At 41.6% G+C, this 16,926-nt stretch overlaps 1 protein-coding gene across 3 annotated transcripts; it reads left to right on the top strand.

Moving 5' to 3' along the window:
* LOC8054095 (nicotianamine aminotransferase A) lies at positions 2,518-3,940 on the top strand. 3 transcript variants are annotated; one of them, XM_021460929.1, is made up of 3 exons: positions 2,518-3,313; positions 3,396-3,488; positions 3,613-3,899. In XM_021460929.1, exon 1 carries the CDS (start codon positions 2,528-2,530, stop codon positions 3,116-3,118), a length of 591 nt encoding a protein of 196 aa, XP_021316604.1. In that variant the 5' UTR covers positions 2,518-2,527; the 3' UTR covers positions 3,119-3,313; positions 3,396-3,488; positions 3,613-3,899. The 3 variants fall into 3 exon arrangements, with proteins under 3 accessions (XP_021316604.1, XP_002449603.2, XP_021316603.1); XM_002449558.2 differs by having other exon boundaries at positions 2,518-2,844; XM_021460928.1 differs by having other exon boundaries at positions 2,518-3,488; positions 3,613-3,940.

Consider the following 16,926-nt stretch of genomic DNA (forward strand, 5'->3'; position numbering starts at 1 on the left):
TGCCATGGGCCCTTGCCGCTTAGGGACCCAACAGAATAGTATATTTCGATGTTAAAAAAAAGAATAGTATATTTTCACTTCATATGATCATGCCAAATTTTATATGGCCTAGGTTTTTTCCTTATTCAATTTTTGTCTATTATTTTGCACATGTATTCATGTAGTCATTTTTTGGTGTTATCCAACGTATATACACTCTATTTGCAAAATCGACCAAACGGAAAGGTTAAATGGTTTCTCTTAACTACACCTGTGACTGTAGCTTCGGCCCAAAGAAGTTCCTTAAAATTAAAGTTATTGAAGAACTATTTGAGATCAATTATGTCACAAGAAAGGTTAAATGGTTTGGCTATGTGCACCATCAAGAGAGATATCTTAGACAATATTGATTTTAATACCATTCTCGATGATTTTGCATCAAAAAATGTCCGAAGAAGTATATTTGTATAAGAAGCAATGAATATGACGGAGTTATTTTTTTTATGGTAATCGTATTAGTTTTAGAAGTACAAATATATTACTTTTTAATCTACATTGTTTCTAGCTATTGATAATTATCAAACATATTTAATTTTAAATATATTATTATATTTGATTTCTCTTTATAAATAAAATTAGCCTATATATTGTAGACTAGAGAAGCCGTCGCAACGAGCTCGCAAGAGGCCCTCGAAATCGTAGGCTGGCGCTGGGGGTAGACTCCGTCTACTTCGTCAATGGCGGCCGAACTCAGCGCTGCACGCTGAGCGGTCGCGTCCTGGAATGTTCGGTTGAGGGTGCGCGGGTGGCGCGGGGGAGAGACAACACGGGGTGATCTTGTTGCGCGGACCGGGTAGGGGGGGGACTAGATCAACGCGCGGCTTGGTCTACGACCGGCCATGGCGGAGGGAGGAGAGGTGAGGACCGAAGGTGGGAGATGACGAGCGGGACCCGCATGTTGGTGAGAGAAGCGGTGGGGCCGACGAGGAAGTGAGAGAGAGGTGAGAGCTGGTGGGCTGAGACAGGAGGAGGCACTGGCGCCCTACTGGGCTTGGCTGCCGACGCGACGAATGGATTGTGGGCCCTGGCGGGAGGAGGGGTGCAGGAAAGGGAGCTGGGCTGACCAGGTTTTGGCCCAGAGAGGGAGAGAGGTTATCTTTTTCTTTTTTTTTCTTTTTTTTTCAAAGCCATTTCAAAAGCATTTAAAATCATTTTCAATTTTGGATCCAAACCACTCAACAGAATAAATTATAAGCACCAGCTTGATTGCACAATCATGTTGCTAGATCATGTCAGGAATTTTAATTAAATAAAAAAAATATTTTTTCCTATGTTTTCATTAGCACCAAATACAAAACTAAATCATTAACTCTATTTGAAAAGATGCAAATTTTAGGATGTTAAAAAAGCTGCTTCATATTTTAGGAGACATATAGATTTTATACCCACCTCTGTTAATCCAAATTCTGAAATCGTTTTAGTAGTAGTGCGAGTAGCTAGACGAGAAGCTCGGCAAGCACGACCTCATTAGTGGAGGAAGGGGCATACATGGACCTTCGACATTTTTGGTAGGAGAAAGAGGTGTGGATGTTGCGGTCTTGGAGAGGCGGGGCTAGGCACGGGGGGCGTAGGTGCGGCAGACACTGTGCGGTGGGTCGGTGGATAAGGTGGCGATCAGAAGCCGCTATCACTACAAGAAATACATGATTTTTTGATATATTTAGTATGACAATAGACGTGATGTCATTATATCATCCAGATTATGACATTCTGTAATAAGCATTTTGACCTAGTGACATAAAAAGACTGGATGTCATAATAAATGTCATAGAACTATTCTAATTCCATACTATGACAATATTCACTATGTCATGAGGCTTAATTTATAAATGTCAAAACAAATTGACATAGGTTGGGTGTCAAAAAATATTTTTAGAAATATTTAAAATACTCTTGTCCATGTTGGCATGTCTAATTTCCATGTGGATAGTTTCTTTTCTTTTTTCACTATTTTTTCTTAGCCTGATTTCGATTGGTCGGCCCACTATATTTTCAAAATCTAATATCCGCACACATAAATTACTCTTCCACTTTATTTTTCATCCCACGGGTTTTAGAAAACACTAGTCATTTGCTATCTAAAAATTATGTCATATTTCTCATATTTTGAAATTTAAATTTTGAATTCTCCAATTGAACTCGTATGAAAAAAGAAGAAAAATAAAAATTTGTAGATCTTGACAAGTTCTACTACTTTGCTGTTGACTGTATTTCATTTGAAGTCATTTGCTTAGTCTTAGTGCTAACTAGTGTATTAATTAAACAATAATAAAGAAGCTTATTGAAAAGTACTAAGTTGCTTATATGACCCACGGGTCCCCAAAATTAATGGCCCAACATCAGTTTTAGCCCACTAAGCTTAAAGGAGCCCAGCACTATCCTAACCGATCTCGGCCGTCCATCTCAATCCGATGGCCAGGAGCAAATTTCGGGTGGAATAAAGCCCCCAGGCAGACGGCGCTCAAACCCTAACTTCATTTCTATTCCCATGGTGACCGACGGCGGCGAGAAGGACAGCGGGCATGCGGCGGAGTGGCGGTTCGCGCAGGCGGCGGCGGCGGCCAAGGATGAGGGCGCGCTGGCCGTGGCCGACGATAAGATGAGCATCCTGGCGGTGCGGTTCAAGATCAACGCGAGCGTGGATGCGCATGACCCGCGGCCCGTGCTGCCGCTGGCGCACGGGGACCCCTCGGTGTTCCCGGCCTTCCGCATTGCAGCTGAGGCCAAGGACGCCATGGCTACCGCAATCTGGACCGGCAAGTACAACTACTACCCCACCGGCGTGGGCCTCCCCGACGCCCGCTGGTACGTACGCACGGTTTGGTTACTTGAGGATTTGTTTATCGTGCCATGTCAGACTTGGAGGAGCACCACTTCGAATCGAAGGCCGACGCTGGTGCGTCCAAGACCTACCCGCAGCAGCCTGGCACCGTCCGCAAGCACGGGTTCTGATGTGTGCTGTGAACTCATTTCTGTAGGCCATCGATTAGTATCGATCCATCAGATGCCTGCTGTAGACCATCTCCCCTGTGCTTGGCTGTTTGTGATTATCCGATTCAACTCATTTCAGTACTATTAGGATGCATTTCTTTTTTGCTGCATGTGTTTGAAAAAGGACAAGAATCGCTAGTTTAATATTTTGGAGTATAATTGTTAGTCTTGTTTGTTTCAGTTAGCCCAGCTTGTCAATGGAATTAGAGGGTGAAATTGTTGTTAGAAGTTTTGTTCGTGTTTTGGTAAAAGAAATTCAGTATGCTTTAACCCAAAGCACATGGTATCCTTCCTTTGCATTTGACATAATTTTTGCCTTTCATAATATGGGAATTGTCCATCAACTAATACTTGTCTTCCTGTAGAAAAAATGCTAGAAACTCAAAAACAACCATGAGCAAGTTCAATACCATCAGATGACTGGATCTCGAAGCTATGTTGCTCAATGCTATGTCATGGTAAGAAAAATGAAGCCATCTGTTATTGTGCTGCTGCAGCGACAACTATTGTCCTGTTCCTGTCACTTTTGCAATTATATGCTCCAAATGCTTTTAGTTACTTTTGTGTTTGTTTGTATTTCAGAAGCAAACTAAATTGAAGGATGCAACACCAACTGCAATTGACATGTCTTGCTGTTATGCAAATTTGAGACAACAGTTTCTTGAATTGTAAGACTATTAGAGTAAAATTATTGTGAGGTCTTGCTGTGTTTGAGCAGCAGATTCTTGAATTGTAAGACTGGTGATTTGGAGATAATATTATCTGATGTATGGGCTGATTTCTGTAATGTATGGGCTGCATTAGCCGAATTCTATGATGTATGGGTTGTGTTGTGATTTATATGGGATGAGCTGAATTTTGTGGGCTTACATACGACAAAAAAATGAAAAGGGTTAGTGGGCTGAAAAAATAGATAGGTTGAAATTGTAGTGCTGAAATTGATGTTATCACATTTATTTTTCTGTGCCATGTCATCGCCACGTCAGCTTTTCATCTTACGTGGCATTTTGCCTTGTGGCGAGGTCTCAGAAACTATGACAAATAACCAATGTCATACCTTATGACAAAGAATATATAGATGTCACATTATTCGTTTATGACAGTGATTTTTTGACACATAGTTTTTTGTCAACTAATTGTCACAACTCTTATGTTGTGACATTATTTTCATATGTAATGACATAAATATAAAGTCAAAAAATCACAGGATTCTTGTAGTGTATGGAGACAACGGGGCTAGAGTGGTGGCGGCAAGATAGGGGATACAATGGTTATTGGGTTGGATGAGCTGAGCGATGGTGGCTATGTGGAGCGTCCTTGGCAAGGGAAGGGTGGTGGGTGTTGACGGTCCTTAAGTACTATAATTAATAATCAAATAAACATGAAAAAGGATCAATATGGAACAAACATCTAGAATTAGGGTTTTATCTGACAGAATTCCACGAGCTTTGGTGTTTATCTATTTCTGCAGGGGGTTATCAGAAAATATGGAGAGAAGGCCCACATGTCATGTTTACAACGAGATAATTACGTGCCGCACAATTTTTCTCAATCTAGAAGAGTCCAGAAGCCACAGGAACGAACGAGAAGGGAATCGGGCTCGGGGGCAGGGCGCCCGCCCACCCCCTTGGGCGCCCGCCCAGGGTTGGAACCCAATCAGGACTCTGCTTCGGGACTACGCTCCACCGACCAAAAGGATCAATCTAAACCATACAATCTATGTCGGTTTGATCTGACGGCTACATTCACTTGAGGGGACTATAAAACCAGACCCCCTGGCTCCTGGAGGAGAGGAGAAGAAATCATTATTCAGAGGTAGCCATCAAGTTAGGGTTTAGAGTTTCTCTCCCACAGAGAATTAGAATTAGCTACTCCCTAATCCTTCAAGTTTAGAGGTTTGATTAGATAGCAATTAGAGAAGTAGAGCACTACGCTTTGGATTCGGATCTTCGGTAATAAAGATTGGTATTATTCATATCTTTCTCTAATTCTTTGTTCTAATTGCATTATGTCTCTAATTATTATGTTCTTAGTTTGTTCTAGTTCTATATTTGATATAGTTCTAATTGATAATGAGTTTATGTATAAGTTTGCAAAGCGCTTAGCTCTTGACGCGAGGGAGTTAGGTGATAGATCACATGTGAGCGTGGTGCTTAGATGTTATTTATCTGCAAATGTATCCTATTGGCCGGGTCGTGTGGTAGTTCGCGATAGTGACAGCTTCGTTGATTCTTATATAGTCCACCCTCCGTTGATAGGACAGGCAGAACCGGTATTGTGGAGTAAGTCATGCGATGCTCTGATTTACTTTATCAATGTTCCCTATACATGATTGAAGAGTCTTTTATGCTATATATGATCTTGTAGATAACTAGAGTAGATTATGATTTAGTAGTTAGTAGATAACTTAGAATCCATTCTCTAGCTAATCCGACATCACCTACATATATGAGGAGTAGTCTATTTTCTAATCGCTGTGTTCTTTATCCCTTGAACTTATAATTCGTTATCATTATCTTTATGGTTTACCCCCTGCTAAAGTAAGTGACTGTGTGACGAGTTTCTCATTAGTAATCATGTTCTTGCAAGTTTATCTCTAGTCTATGCCTTGATAGATTTTGCCCCCTTATTTTAATTTCATCCCTTGAGCAAAATTATAAATAACGATAGCTGGAATACTTATCTTGGTGAAATGCTACAATGAGGTGTTTTATCTGTGCGCTTGCGGATAGAATAGATTATTTTCTAGAGAGCCTTTACATTTATAAATACCTTTGTACACTCTGGCGTCATGCTAGGGATGACAACCTAGTATCTAAGTGGTGTTAGCTAGTGTCAACAAGCATTTCTGGCGCCGTTGTCGGGGATATTATACGAGTCTCAGGAATAAGTCATAAAGGGGAACAAAAGGGTAACACATAGGAACGGTAAGGAAGCCAGAAAATCAGTCAAGGTTGTTCATATAAAATATTAGACTAGACTATAGAGAAATAATTGCATGAAAACAGCTACTAAGTGAGAAATCATAACAAGGCACCTCTGCTTTGGCAGGTTCACCCTGTTGTTTTTCTATGTTTATATTTTTATACAGGGTATATCAGGATTGACTTTGGGTGCATTCAACTCTTCATCGTCAGAACCAAAGCAATCAAGAGAAGAAGAAGCTAGCTACCAATTGCTGAAGCTATGGCACAAAAGACCTTGCAAGAATTCTCTGCTCCAAGTCTTGACAACATTCCAACTGGTCCAAGATTTGCAGTAGAAGAAGGAATACCCGAGTTTGAGCTCAAGTCAAGCCTCATCAATTTGGTACAAGCTACACAATTCAGTGGAAAGGCACATGAAGATGCTAGTGCACACTTGCAGAATTTCTTAGAGATTGGAAGCACAATCCACATTAACGGAGTTGACAAAGACGTCATACTACTTCGCCTTTTTCCATTCTCACTAGAAGGGAAAGCGAGGAAGTGGTTCTACACTCATCAAGATAACATCAACAACTGGACAAACTTGTCAAATGCCTTTCTATCAAAGTTTTTCCCTATAGGCAAAACAACTGTCTTAAGAGGAAATATTGTCAGTTTCCAACAGCAGAAGACAGAAGCCATTTTAGAAGCATGGGAGCGTTTTCAAGGATACATATCAGACTGTCCTCACCATGGAATGGCCACATGGTTACTTATGCAGACCTTCTACCATGGATTAACCCAGAAGGCTCGTGAGTGCTTAGATGCATCTGCTAAAGGATCATTCTTGGAGCTTACAACTGGAAAAGCAGAGATACTTTTGGATAAGATAGCAGAAAACCAAAGCTGGTTCCAAGATAAAGCTCAACAACGTCATCAAACTGAAGAAATACCAGAAGAAGTAAATGCATTATCAACTAAGATGGAAAATTTGCTCCATTGGATTGACCAGAGGGCCGAGTTCAAAGAAGATCAAAGGGCCATTGAGACAGCATACAAATATCAACCAACTTCGAGTCAACCCAATAGCAAAGGTATGAATTCAGGTAATACATTCAAGCAACTTTCATTAAAAGAGATAATTGCTCAACAAACCAAAATTAATGATGAAGTTAAACAAAGGCTAGATACAAATGAATCATCTCTAAAAGATATACACAATAAAATGGATTTTCTACTAACTGCCTTTGATGAGCAAAACACTCTTAATAAAAGGGTAGAGCTTAAATTAATAAAGTTAGCTGCTGCACTGCCTGTTGCTACTAACATGGAGCAGGTAAAGAATATAACTACTAGAGGAGGAAAAGCTACCAGAGATCCCCCATACACAAAAGAGAAACAAAGAACATCAGCACCAGTGCAACCAGCAGTGATAGAAGAAGAAAGCCCAGTTGAAGCAGAAGATCTGCTCCAACCACCAAGAACTAGAGAAATGAGGAAAGATTTTTACGACACCAACTATTTGCCATTTCCCAGAAGAAATAGAGGACTGCAGTCGGATGAGCAGTTTGGTAAGTTTGTAGAGGTCATTCAGAAATTATATGTCAACATACCTCTGCTCGATGCCATACAGGTACCTACATATGCAAAGTACATCAGAGATATTCTTAACAAGAAGAGGCCACTGCCCACCACTGAGGTTATCAAGCTGATAGAAGAATGTAGTGCGGCCATCCTCAACAAACCACCAAAGAAGAAGGAAGATCCCGGATGCCCCACTATTGACTGCTCGATCGGAAACCAACACTTCAACAATGCACTTTGTGATCTCGGAGCAAGTGTCAGTGTGATGCCAGCATCAGTCTACAAAAAGCTTGAGCATGCGACCCTAGAACCAACATCAATGTGCCTACAACTAGCGGATCAATCGGTTCGACACCCGTTGGGCATCGCCGAGAACATTCCAGTCAAGATCAGAGATTTCCTGGTGCCAGTAGACTTCGTAGTACTAGACATGAGTCCTGACTCAAAAGTGTCCATCATCCTTGGAAGGCCATTTCTGAGCACTGCCAATGCCCACATTGATGTCGGAAAAGGAGAAATCAAGTTCAACATAAACGGTCAAGAAGAACACTTCACATTCAAACCCAGACCAGAGAGAGACTCTACAGTGAAGGAAGTTCATGAAGAACCACTGGAGACACCATCTCCAGAGGAAGGTAACTCAGAAGATTAAAAGATTTGGAGGTCTAGCTTGGGGGACCTAAAAATCCCAAACCCTCACCGGGAGGTAAATCGGTATTTATCCGCATTATTAATTTCTTCATATTTAAATTCTTGCATAATTAATTCTTGCACTAGTCATATATATTCATATCATTATTATAATAATCAAAAGCCCCATATAAATAATATTCATGGTGTGTAACAACCCATATTTATTAATTAGTGTGGAGGCACAAAAAAATATTTTCCATAATCATTTTAATTCTCATAGATTTTCCTGCATTATAATTAATTATATTAATCTTCTAGAAGCATGACCCACACTCCTTGGGTCCCACATGTCATACATTTCACCTCACATATATCCCATCACATAATTTCACCCACCAATATGTTTCCACTCACCTGACATCTTTCCACCGTCCAACCACCACCAACACAATATTATTCTGCGTGAGATCAAAGCAAGGAAGCAAGTGGAGGAGGCACACCCAGGATGGACACCAGGAGTGGGCGCCCGCCCACCTACCAAGGGCGCCCGCCCTGTCCCCTCTTGCTCCTATAAATAGCCACATTCTACCTCCATCCTCTCCACACAAGCACTCCAGAAAACCACACAAGTTTCAGTTTCCCGAGAAGGAGCTCTTGTAGAAGAGAGTAGAGAGAAAGAGGAGAGTGGAAGAGAAAGTTGGGAGTTCTTTTGAGAGAGTGATTATCACCTAGTAAGTAGTGATCCCGTTGTCTAAGCAGAAGTAAAAGTTGTTTAGGGAGGTTCTACCGAAATAGAAAACTTATCTTGAACGACTAACCCCTGGACTACTGACACTCCGGACAACTGACCACTAACATTTTCTCTCACATTTTCCACTAGTTGTGTTTTTGCCAACTTTTGTTTGCAGGATGTTTAAGAAGGTGAAGAATGCAGGGAAGGCTCTCAAGAACATTGGTACAAGGAGTTCAGCCCGACACTCCTCACAGCCATCAGAGATGAGCGTCGACCCGACACCCACACAAGCTCCATCATCTTCATCAAGTCAGCAAGTTAAGGTCCTTCTCAAGATAGGAGACCTTGGACTGAAGACCCGAAGAGAGAAGGAAGTATATCAGCAACTGAAGGACAAAGATTTCATTCACACCCCTACTCTTGATGCAATCTTGCTACAAGAAATAGGTATGGACACTGAATTCGACTTAATTTTTCAGATGATAGGTTGGACAAATTTTTGGAATATAACTGAGCTGGGTTCTCGTCTTCTCACCCTTGAATTTCTTTGCACTTTACAATACTATGAGGGGGGAATTGTTTTTCGGATGTTCAAACAGGAGATTATGTTGTCTTGGAGAGAGGTGAGCGACCATCTTGGTTTCTCTTCAAGATGCATCCTGAACATTGACTCTGATTTACCCAACTTTGAGAGACACCAGTTTTGGAGGGAAATATCTAGAGATAATTTTTATAGTCAAGCCCGAACCAGTGACATGGAACACCCTACTCTTAGAATGTTCCACAAATGGCTTGGGTACAATCTTTTCTATCGTGATGATATTAGGAAAGTAAGAGTAGGAGATTTACAACTTTTATATGTTGCTATTAGTAAAGTACCCACTTCACCTGTTACACTTTTAGTTTCACATTGGCTTAGTGTACCTAGTCTGCAGGGACCAGTAGAATGTACTTCACTTATCACTCGTCTAGCCATTAATCTTCACTTACTAGAAAACTCGTCATTGGATTTCATAGAGGAATTAAGAATTTACCATGGCTATGACACGTTTAGACAAGCTCGGATGTTAAAGAAAGAGGGGAATATAATATATATGCTATATGATGATAGAGGCAAGATTCGGTTACCTAACCCGAACCTTGGCCTATACGTTGTCCAAAATTTTTTGATTGAGATTGCAGCAACACCAGTGAACCAAAGAGCTCCACAGCGAGTGGCATCTGAAAGGGTGACCACCCATCGAGAACTCACCTGGTATGGAGCTGACCCTGGACCAGAAGAAGCAGCACACCTGCATTATTGCGATTACAACCCTCGAGTCCTTCGAGACCCATGGGTTCGACATGCGCAACCACAAGAGCCAACAGAGGAGACATGGCCGAAAAGCCAAGATCACCAGTGGACAAACCCGTCTTTCCATACGGGCAGGTACTCCACTGATCCATATGGAGCTTCAGGATCCAGACCTCCGCCCCAATTTGATGCAGGACGATACTCCGATGCCTCCTACGCCTTCACGAATGACTACTATCAAGAGGCCGGTGCTTTCTTCACTCGTACCGACAACACCCTCCTCGATATCCAGAACACGCAAGCAGAACATGGAAGACTCCTAGAAGAACAACAAAAATGGAACCAGGACCATGCTGCTGCAGTACAAGAGCTGAGACAAGATACAACAACAATGAATGACAACATCACAACTATGATGCGGTTCTGGAACATCGGGTAAGACCGACGTCAACATCCAGCTTGGGGGAGTTCCTCCCCAATTTATCAAGTAAGTTTTTATTTGCTCTTCTTATTTATTCTTTTCTATTTTAGTATTTTATCTTAAAAGGAAAAAATTAGAAAAGCCAATAAATATTTTCTTACTTTAATTTACTGCATTTTATAAACATGAAAACAAAATAAAAAGAGTGTGTAGATGAGTGTGCTTTATTTTCCTGCTAAGTTTAATCTCTAGACAAATAAAAGACCAAAAAGATACGTGATGGAAATAATGAACAGTTGCTCTGGTTGCTTACTTTCAAGTACCTAGCTTTTACATTAGAGTTCTTCCAGGAATTACTAAAACTGAAATTATTTTCTTTGGGAAGCATAAAACTAAAGTCTAGGTAAGAGAAAGGCATGATATAAAAGTTGAGTTGCTGTTTATCTTGTTCCTACTACACTAAGTTCTGGAGATTTATTTTGAAAACTTACAAATCACATGATGAGTTCCTAGCATACAAAACTACCTACCACAACCATACTTGCTATAACATCTTTTACTATATTTACATTGAGTTTGATCGAGCTGTGTTGACCCTTAGGAGCTTTTCATGTGGTTAAATTAAGATATTCACTTGCACACATCTACCACACCATCCATCACCATTCATTAAAATTGTTAAAAAAAATAAAAATAATAAAAATAATATATATATATATATATATATTATCACTCACTGTCCCAAATATTGTTATTTTCTCTCTCTAAAAAGATTCAATGCAGAAGAGGCATGGGTTATGCAAAAATATACAAGGAAATAAAAAGGGGCAAGTGCCCGGAACCTCGATAAAAGAAAAAGAGTGAGATGAGAGGTAAAAATGGACAAGTGTCCGAAGTAGAATTAGGGGTACAAAGATGCCCACTTGAGCGGAAAAAATAGACAAGTGTCCGACAGTAGAATTAGGGGTATCTACTACCCACCTGGAAAAAAAAGAAGAAAGAAAAGATAGCCCATGTTCTCCCAAAGTAAAGATCAAAGAGGAGGAGAGATAGCAATATGAGGAGCAATGAGAACTAAGTTTTATTATCACTTATGCATTTTCACTATCATTTACTCCACCACACATGCACATCTTGATTTAATTATATGCTGAGTTCCTTTGGATCCATAGCTCGATTAGACAACATATGTATGAGCTGTTTTTCACTCCTATGAGCTCCACTTAAATATTCCATTAGCTATAGGTAAGTGACATTATGGTAAGGATCCACAAATACCACATATAGAGAGACTTGAGAGATCATTGCTGGGAACTCTGAGTTTTATTTTGAAAACTTATGAAAAACTCTGGAACAAAGGTGAAGTATGGACAGGAGAAATAGCGCTTGACTTAACTATTTGTCTTTCGATTACTTAAGATTTAAGTGCAGGTACTAAACTCCATAACACTTCACACTAATCTGGAAGAATTTTTATAAAAGCATGTGTGCCTATCAGGAAAGAAAACATCGAAGCAACTTCTGATTCGTCTAAGTTTAGCTGTTTCCTCAGGGACGAGCAAAGGGTAAGCTTGGGGGAGTTTGTTGACGGTCCTTAAGTACTATAATTAATAATCAAATAAACATGAAAAAGGATCAATATGGAACAAACATCTAGAATTAGGGTTTTATCTGACAGAATTCCACGAGCTTTGGTGTTTATCTATTTCTGCAGGGGGTTATCAGGAAATATGGAGAGAAGGTCCACATGTCATGTTTACAATGAGATAATTACGTGCCGCGCAATTTTCCTCAATCTAGAAGAGTCCAGAAGCCACGGGAACGAACGAGAAGGGAATCGGGCTCGGGGGCAGGGCGCCCGCCCACCCCCCTTGGGCGCCCGCCCAGGGTTGGAACCCAATCGGGACTACGCTCCACCGACCTAAAGAATCAATCTAAACCATACAATCTATGTCGGTTTGATCTGACGGCCTACGTTCACTTGAGGGGACTATAAAACCAGACCCCCTGGCCCCTGGAGGAGAGGAGAAGAAATCATTATTCAGAGGTAGCCATCAAGTTAGGGTTTAGAGTTTCTCTCCCACAGAGAATTAGAATTAGCTACTCCCTAATCCTTCAAGTTTAGAGGTTTGATTAGATAGCAATTAGAGAAGTAGAGCACTACGCTCTAGATTCGGATCTTCGGTAATAAAGATTGGTATTATTCATATCTTTCTCTAATTCTTTGTTCTAATTGCATTATGTCTCTAATTATTATGTTCTTAGTTTGTTCTAGTTCTATGTTTGATATAGTTCGAATTGATAATGAGTTTATGTATAAGTTTGCAAAGCGCTTAGCTCTTGACGCGAGGGAGTTAGGTGATAGATCACATGTGAGCATGGTGCTTAGATGTTATTTATCTGCAAATATATCCTATTGGCCGGGTCGTGTGGTAGTTCGCGATAGTGACAGCTTCGTTGATTCTTATATAGTCCACCCTCCGTTGATAGGACAGGCAGAACCGGTATTGTGGAGTAAGTCATGCGATGCTCTGATTTACTTTATCAATGTTCCTTATACATGAATGAAGAGTCTTTTATGCTATATATGATCTTGTAGATAACTAGAGTAGATTATGACTTAGTAGTTAGTAGATAACTTAGAATCCATTCTCTAGCTAATCCGACATCACCTACATATATGAGGAGTAGTCTATTTTCTAATCGCTGTGTTCTTTATCCCTTGAACTTATAATTCGTTATCATTATCTTTATGGTTTACCCCCTGCTAAAGTAAGTGACTGTGTGACGAGTTTCTCATTAGTAATCATGTTCTTGCAAGTTTATCTCTAGTCTATGCCTTGATAGATTTTGCCCCCTTATTTTAATTTCATCCCTTGAGCAAAATTATAAATAACGATACCTGGAATACTTATCCTGGTGAAATGCTACAATGAGGTGTTTTATCTGTGCGCTTGCGGATAGAATAGATTATTTTCTAGAGAGCCTTTACATTTATAAATACCTTTGTGCACTCTGGCGCCATGCTAGGGATGACAACCTAGTATCTAAGTGGTGTTAGCTAGTGTCAACAGTGGGCAAGCAGAGCATGTTGGAGGCTAGTATACCACACCGGTGTGGTGCGTTCTCGCCGCCTACCGCAGGCGACAGAGATAGATGAGTTTAGGATTAGGGTTTGAGATTTGAAAAATATATCCAATGTCCTTCAGCCCTACATGTACGGTGAAGGGCGGTGGACGGCCAGTTGGCGGTTTGAGCACGAAGATGGCGCTATTGTTGATCAGACATTAGAGGACAACCAGAAGGGTATGGTTAGCAGCAGGGATGACCGAGCACAACATTAGTAAAGGGAGGGGCTGTGGTGGCAGCGATAGGAGGTGGATGGGAATGTTGCCGTCACCTCGTGAGGCAAGGAAGGCCAGCGGGGAAAGGGGCGGTTGAAAGCCCTAGTTTGGTTTTGGGTAATGGATGAAACCCTAGTACTAACCTCTCTACTAAGTGTGTGTAGACTTAATGAGGTTGGTACATGCCAAGTGATGGAGCAAGAGATGATCATGGTGATGATGGTGATGACCACAAGATGATCAAGTGCTCAACTTGGAAAAGAAGAAAGAGAAAAACAAAACCCTATGGAGATCAAGGCAAATGTATTGCTTAGGGTTTTGGTTTTGGTGATCAAGACACCATAGAGGGTGTGATCACATTTAGGATAGATAGCCGTACTATAAAGAGGGGAATTCTTTGGCTAAGCGGTTACCAAGTGCCACTAGGTGTCATTGTTTATGTGCTTGTATTTAGAACCTAGTGAGCTAACTTAACTCCTTCGAAGGAAATGATTGTGAAAATACACACGTGCACATGTTGGTTTACATATTGTGGTGTTGGCACACTTTGAGAAGGAGGTGGAGTTTGAAGGGTAGAGAGAGGATGGGTTCCTCTCTCCCTCCCGCCGAGCTTGTGAGGCGGGATTCGACGCTTTTTGAGAAAATGAAGTGCATATTTTCTATTGCGCCGGTGGGAAAATTGGACAAGTCGTGGGAGTGTTTCTCGCTAAGGAACACTCACGGGACGCGTCCGGTGGCCTGCGCGTTTTGCAGACCTCTCTGTGTTTAAGACCGGTGCGCACCGGACGCGTCCGGTGCCAACTTGCTTAGCGTCCGGTGCTCTGCAGGTTACCGTTAGACTCTGACATGTGGCTGACTTTGGGGCACCGGACGCAGGTGTTGAGCGTTCGGTGCCCCTTTAAGAGCGTCCGGTGACCCCGTGTTCAGCCCAGTGAAAGAGCCAACGACTCTATTTTCTTGAGGGGCTTATAAATACATGTTTGGCTGGCTTGGGGCTCACACTCTTGGCATTCTTGACTACTAGACATCTTTGTGAGCCTAAGCAAACACCTCCCACTCATCTCCTTCATAGATCATTCATCTTTGTGAGATTGGGAGTGATTCCAAGTGCATTTGCTTGAGTGATTGCATCTAGTGGCACTTGGGGATCGTTCTAGTTGTGGTTTTTTTGTTACTCTTGGTAGTTGCCGCCACCTAGACGGCTTGGAGCAGCAGAGAAGCATTGGCACGAGTTGATGATTGTTTGTGGCCATCTCCCGGTGATTGTGAGGGGTTTGTGCCTACCTCGGTGGAGAGCCAAAGGCAACATTAGTGGATTGCTCATGTTATTGAGCTACCTCACTTGTGGGTAGGTTCTTGTGGTGTCTTAGTCAGGACGAGGTTCGTGCTACACCTCTTAGCCACCGAACCACCAAGTGTTGGTCGACACAACGGGGACGTAGCGTGCCGGCAAGCACGTGAACCTCGGAAGAAAATCATGTGTCTTCATTGTGTTTGTTGATTGGATTTCTTCCGGTGATTGGACTTCATATTATTGATTGGTTCATCCCCTCTACGTGGCGGTATAAAGATTAAACTATCTCTCTTATATTCCCGCAAACTAGAGTAGCTTACTTACTTGTATAGTAACTTTAGATAGCTCTCTAATGTAAGTAGTGTCATAGCTCTTGTGTGCCTAGTGATCATATCAACTAGAATTATGGATAGGTGGCTTGCAAACATCCCATTAGAGCTAGAGCATAAAGCTACGCTTTGTTATTTACTAACCACTTGCTCTAGTGAGTTTTGTAGAATTTTTAAATAGGCTATTCACCCCCTCTAGCCATATTAGGACCTTTCAGCGGTTGGGAGAGATGAACGGATGACATTAAGGGGATGTTTGGGACTGCTCTGCTCTCATTTCTCCAACTTCGCTCCAGCTCCGCAGTGCCAAACACGTCCACCTCCAAAAACTCCGCTCCCAAAAAAGGTGGAGCTAGAGGCTAACTCTACATTTTTCCTGGAGTACCTCAAGGGGTACTCTATTTTTTAGAGCTTTGTACTTACACGTGGAGTTCTCATGTAATTACCCACCTTCCTACTGATTAATCACCATCCCATCTCCTAACCTTTCAACTCCCGTACCGTACGTAACAGCCTGTTCATCTCTCTCTACCACCGCCCCTACGTCTCTCTCCGCCACCTTGCCACCGATTAATCATGGCCTTTGTGAAATTTTCTATCATTTATAATTTATCAAGCTATTATTTATATTATAATTATGGCATGCTCAGTTTATGTATTTTGTATACGCACATTGTTCTTATTGCGTATAAGTAGTCATATATGTTCGACCAAGTGTAATTTCAGCCAGGGCACAGTGGACTATTTGCATGAAAACAACTCATTTCTGGAGCTGGAGCAAAGTTGTGTGCCAAATAATACTGTTTGCTCCACAAACTCCACGATAGAGCTGCTCTATGGTGGAGTTTGTGGAGTAGAGCTAGAAAAACGGGAGCAGAGTAGTGCCAAAACACCCCGTAATACGCTTTCTGATGTTTCTCTTAAATTCTTCCCCCAACGTGCCCTCGAGAGTGGTCCGTTTCAATGCACTGTTTCCAAAACAAATCCGCTGACAGAGCATCAATGAAACGAATAATGAAACAACCTCCACAATGCATGAGTTTCACCTTGACGTTTTCTAGGTTGGGCAAAGCATTTAACTACTGCAAAATGATTGGAGCACATGCAAGATGGTGAAACGATTTAGCCTTCAGTGGGGATTTTATCTCGTTTCACCACGTGGGAAACAACACCCTCGGGGTTTCACCATGGTGAAACTACTTTCTTCTCTCTCCTCTTCGTTTTATGCAAAAAAGTGTAATTTTTTACCACGTGAGAAACAACACCCGCGGGGTGGTTCTCCGCCTCCTGCTCTCTCACTCAAAGCCCGTCCCTGCTGCTTCCCCGCGCACTCCACACTTAGCCCGTTGGTAAGTGCA

Source organism: Sorghum bicolor, chromosome 5, assembly GCF_000003195.3.
Source record: "Sorghum bicolor cultivar BTx623 chromosome 5, Sorghum_bicolor_NCBIv3, whole genome shotgun sequence".
Taxonomy (NCBI): domain Eukaryota; kingdom Viridiplantae; phylum Streptophyta; class Magnoliopsida; order Poales; family Poaceae; genus Sorghum; species Sorghum bicolor.

Bases quoted from the DNA above. Each gene is read 5' to 3' on its own strand.
- LOC8054095 (XM_021460928.1), top strand. From the start codon at position 2,528: ATGGTGACCGACGGCGGCGAGAAGGACAGCGGGCATGCGGCGGAGTGG.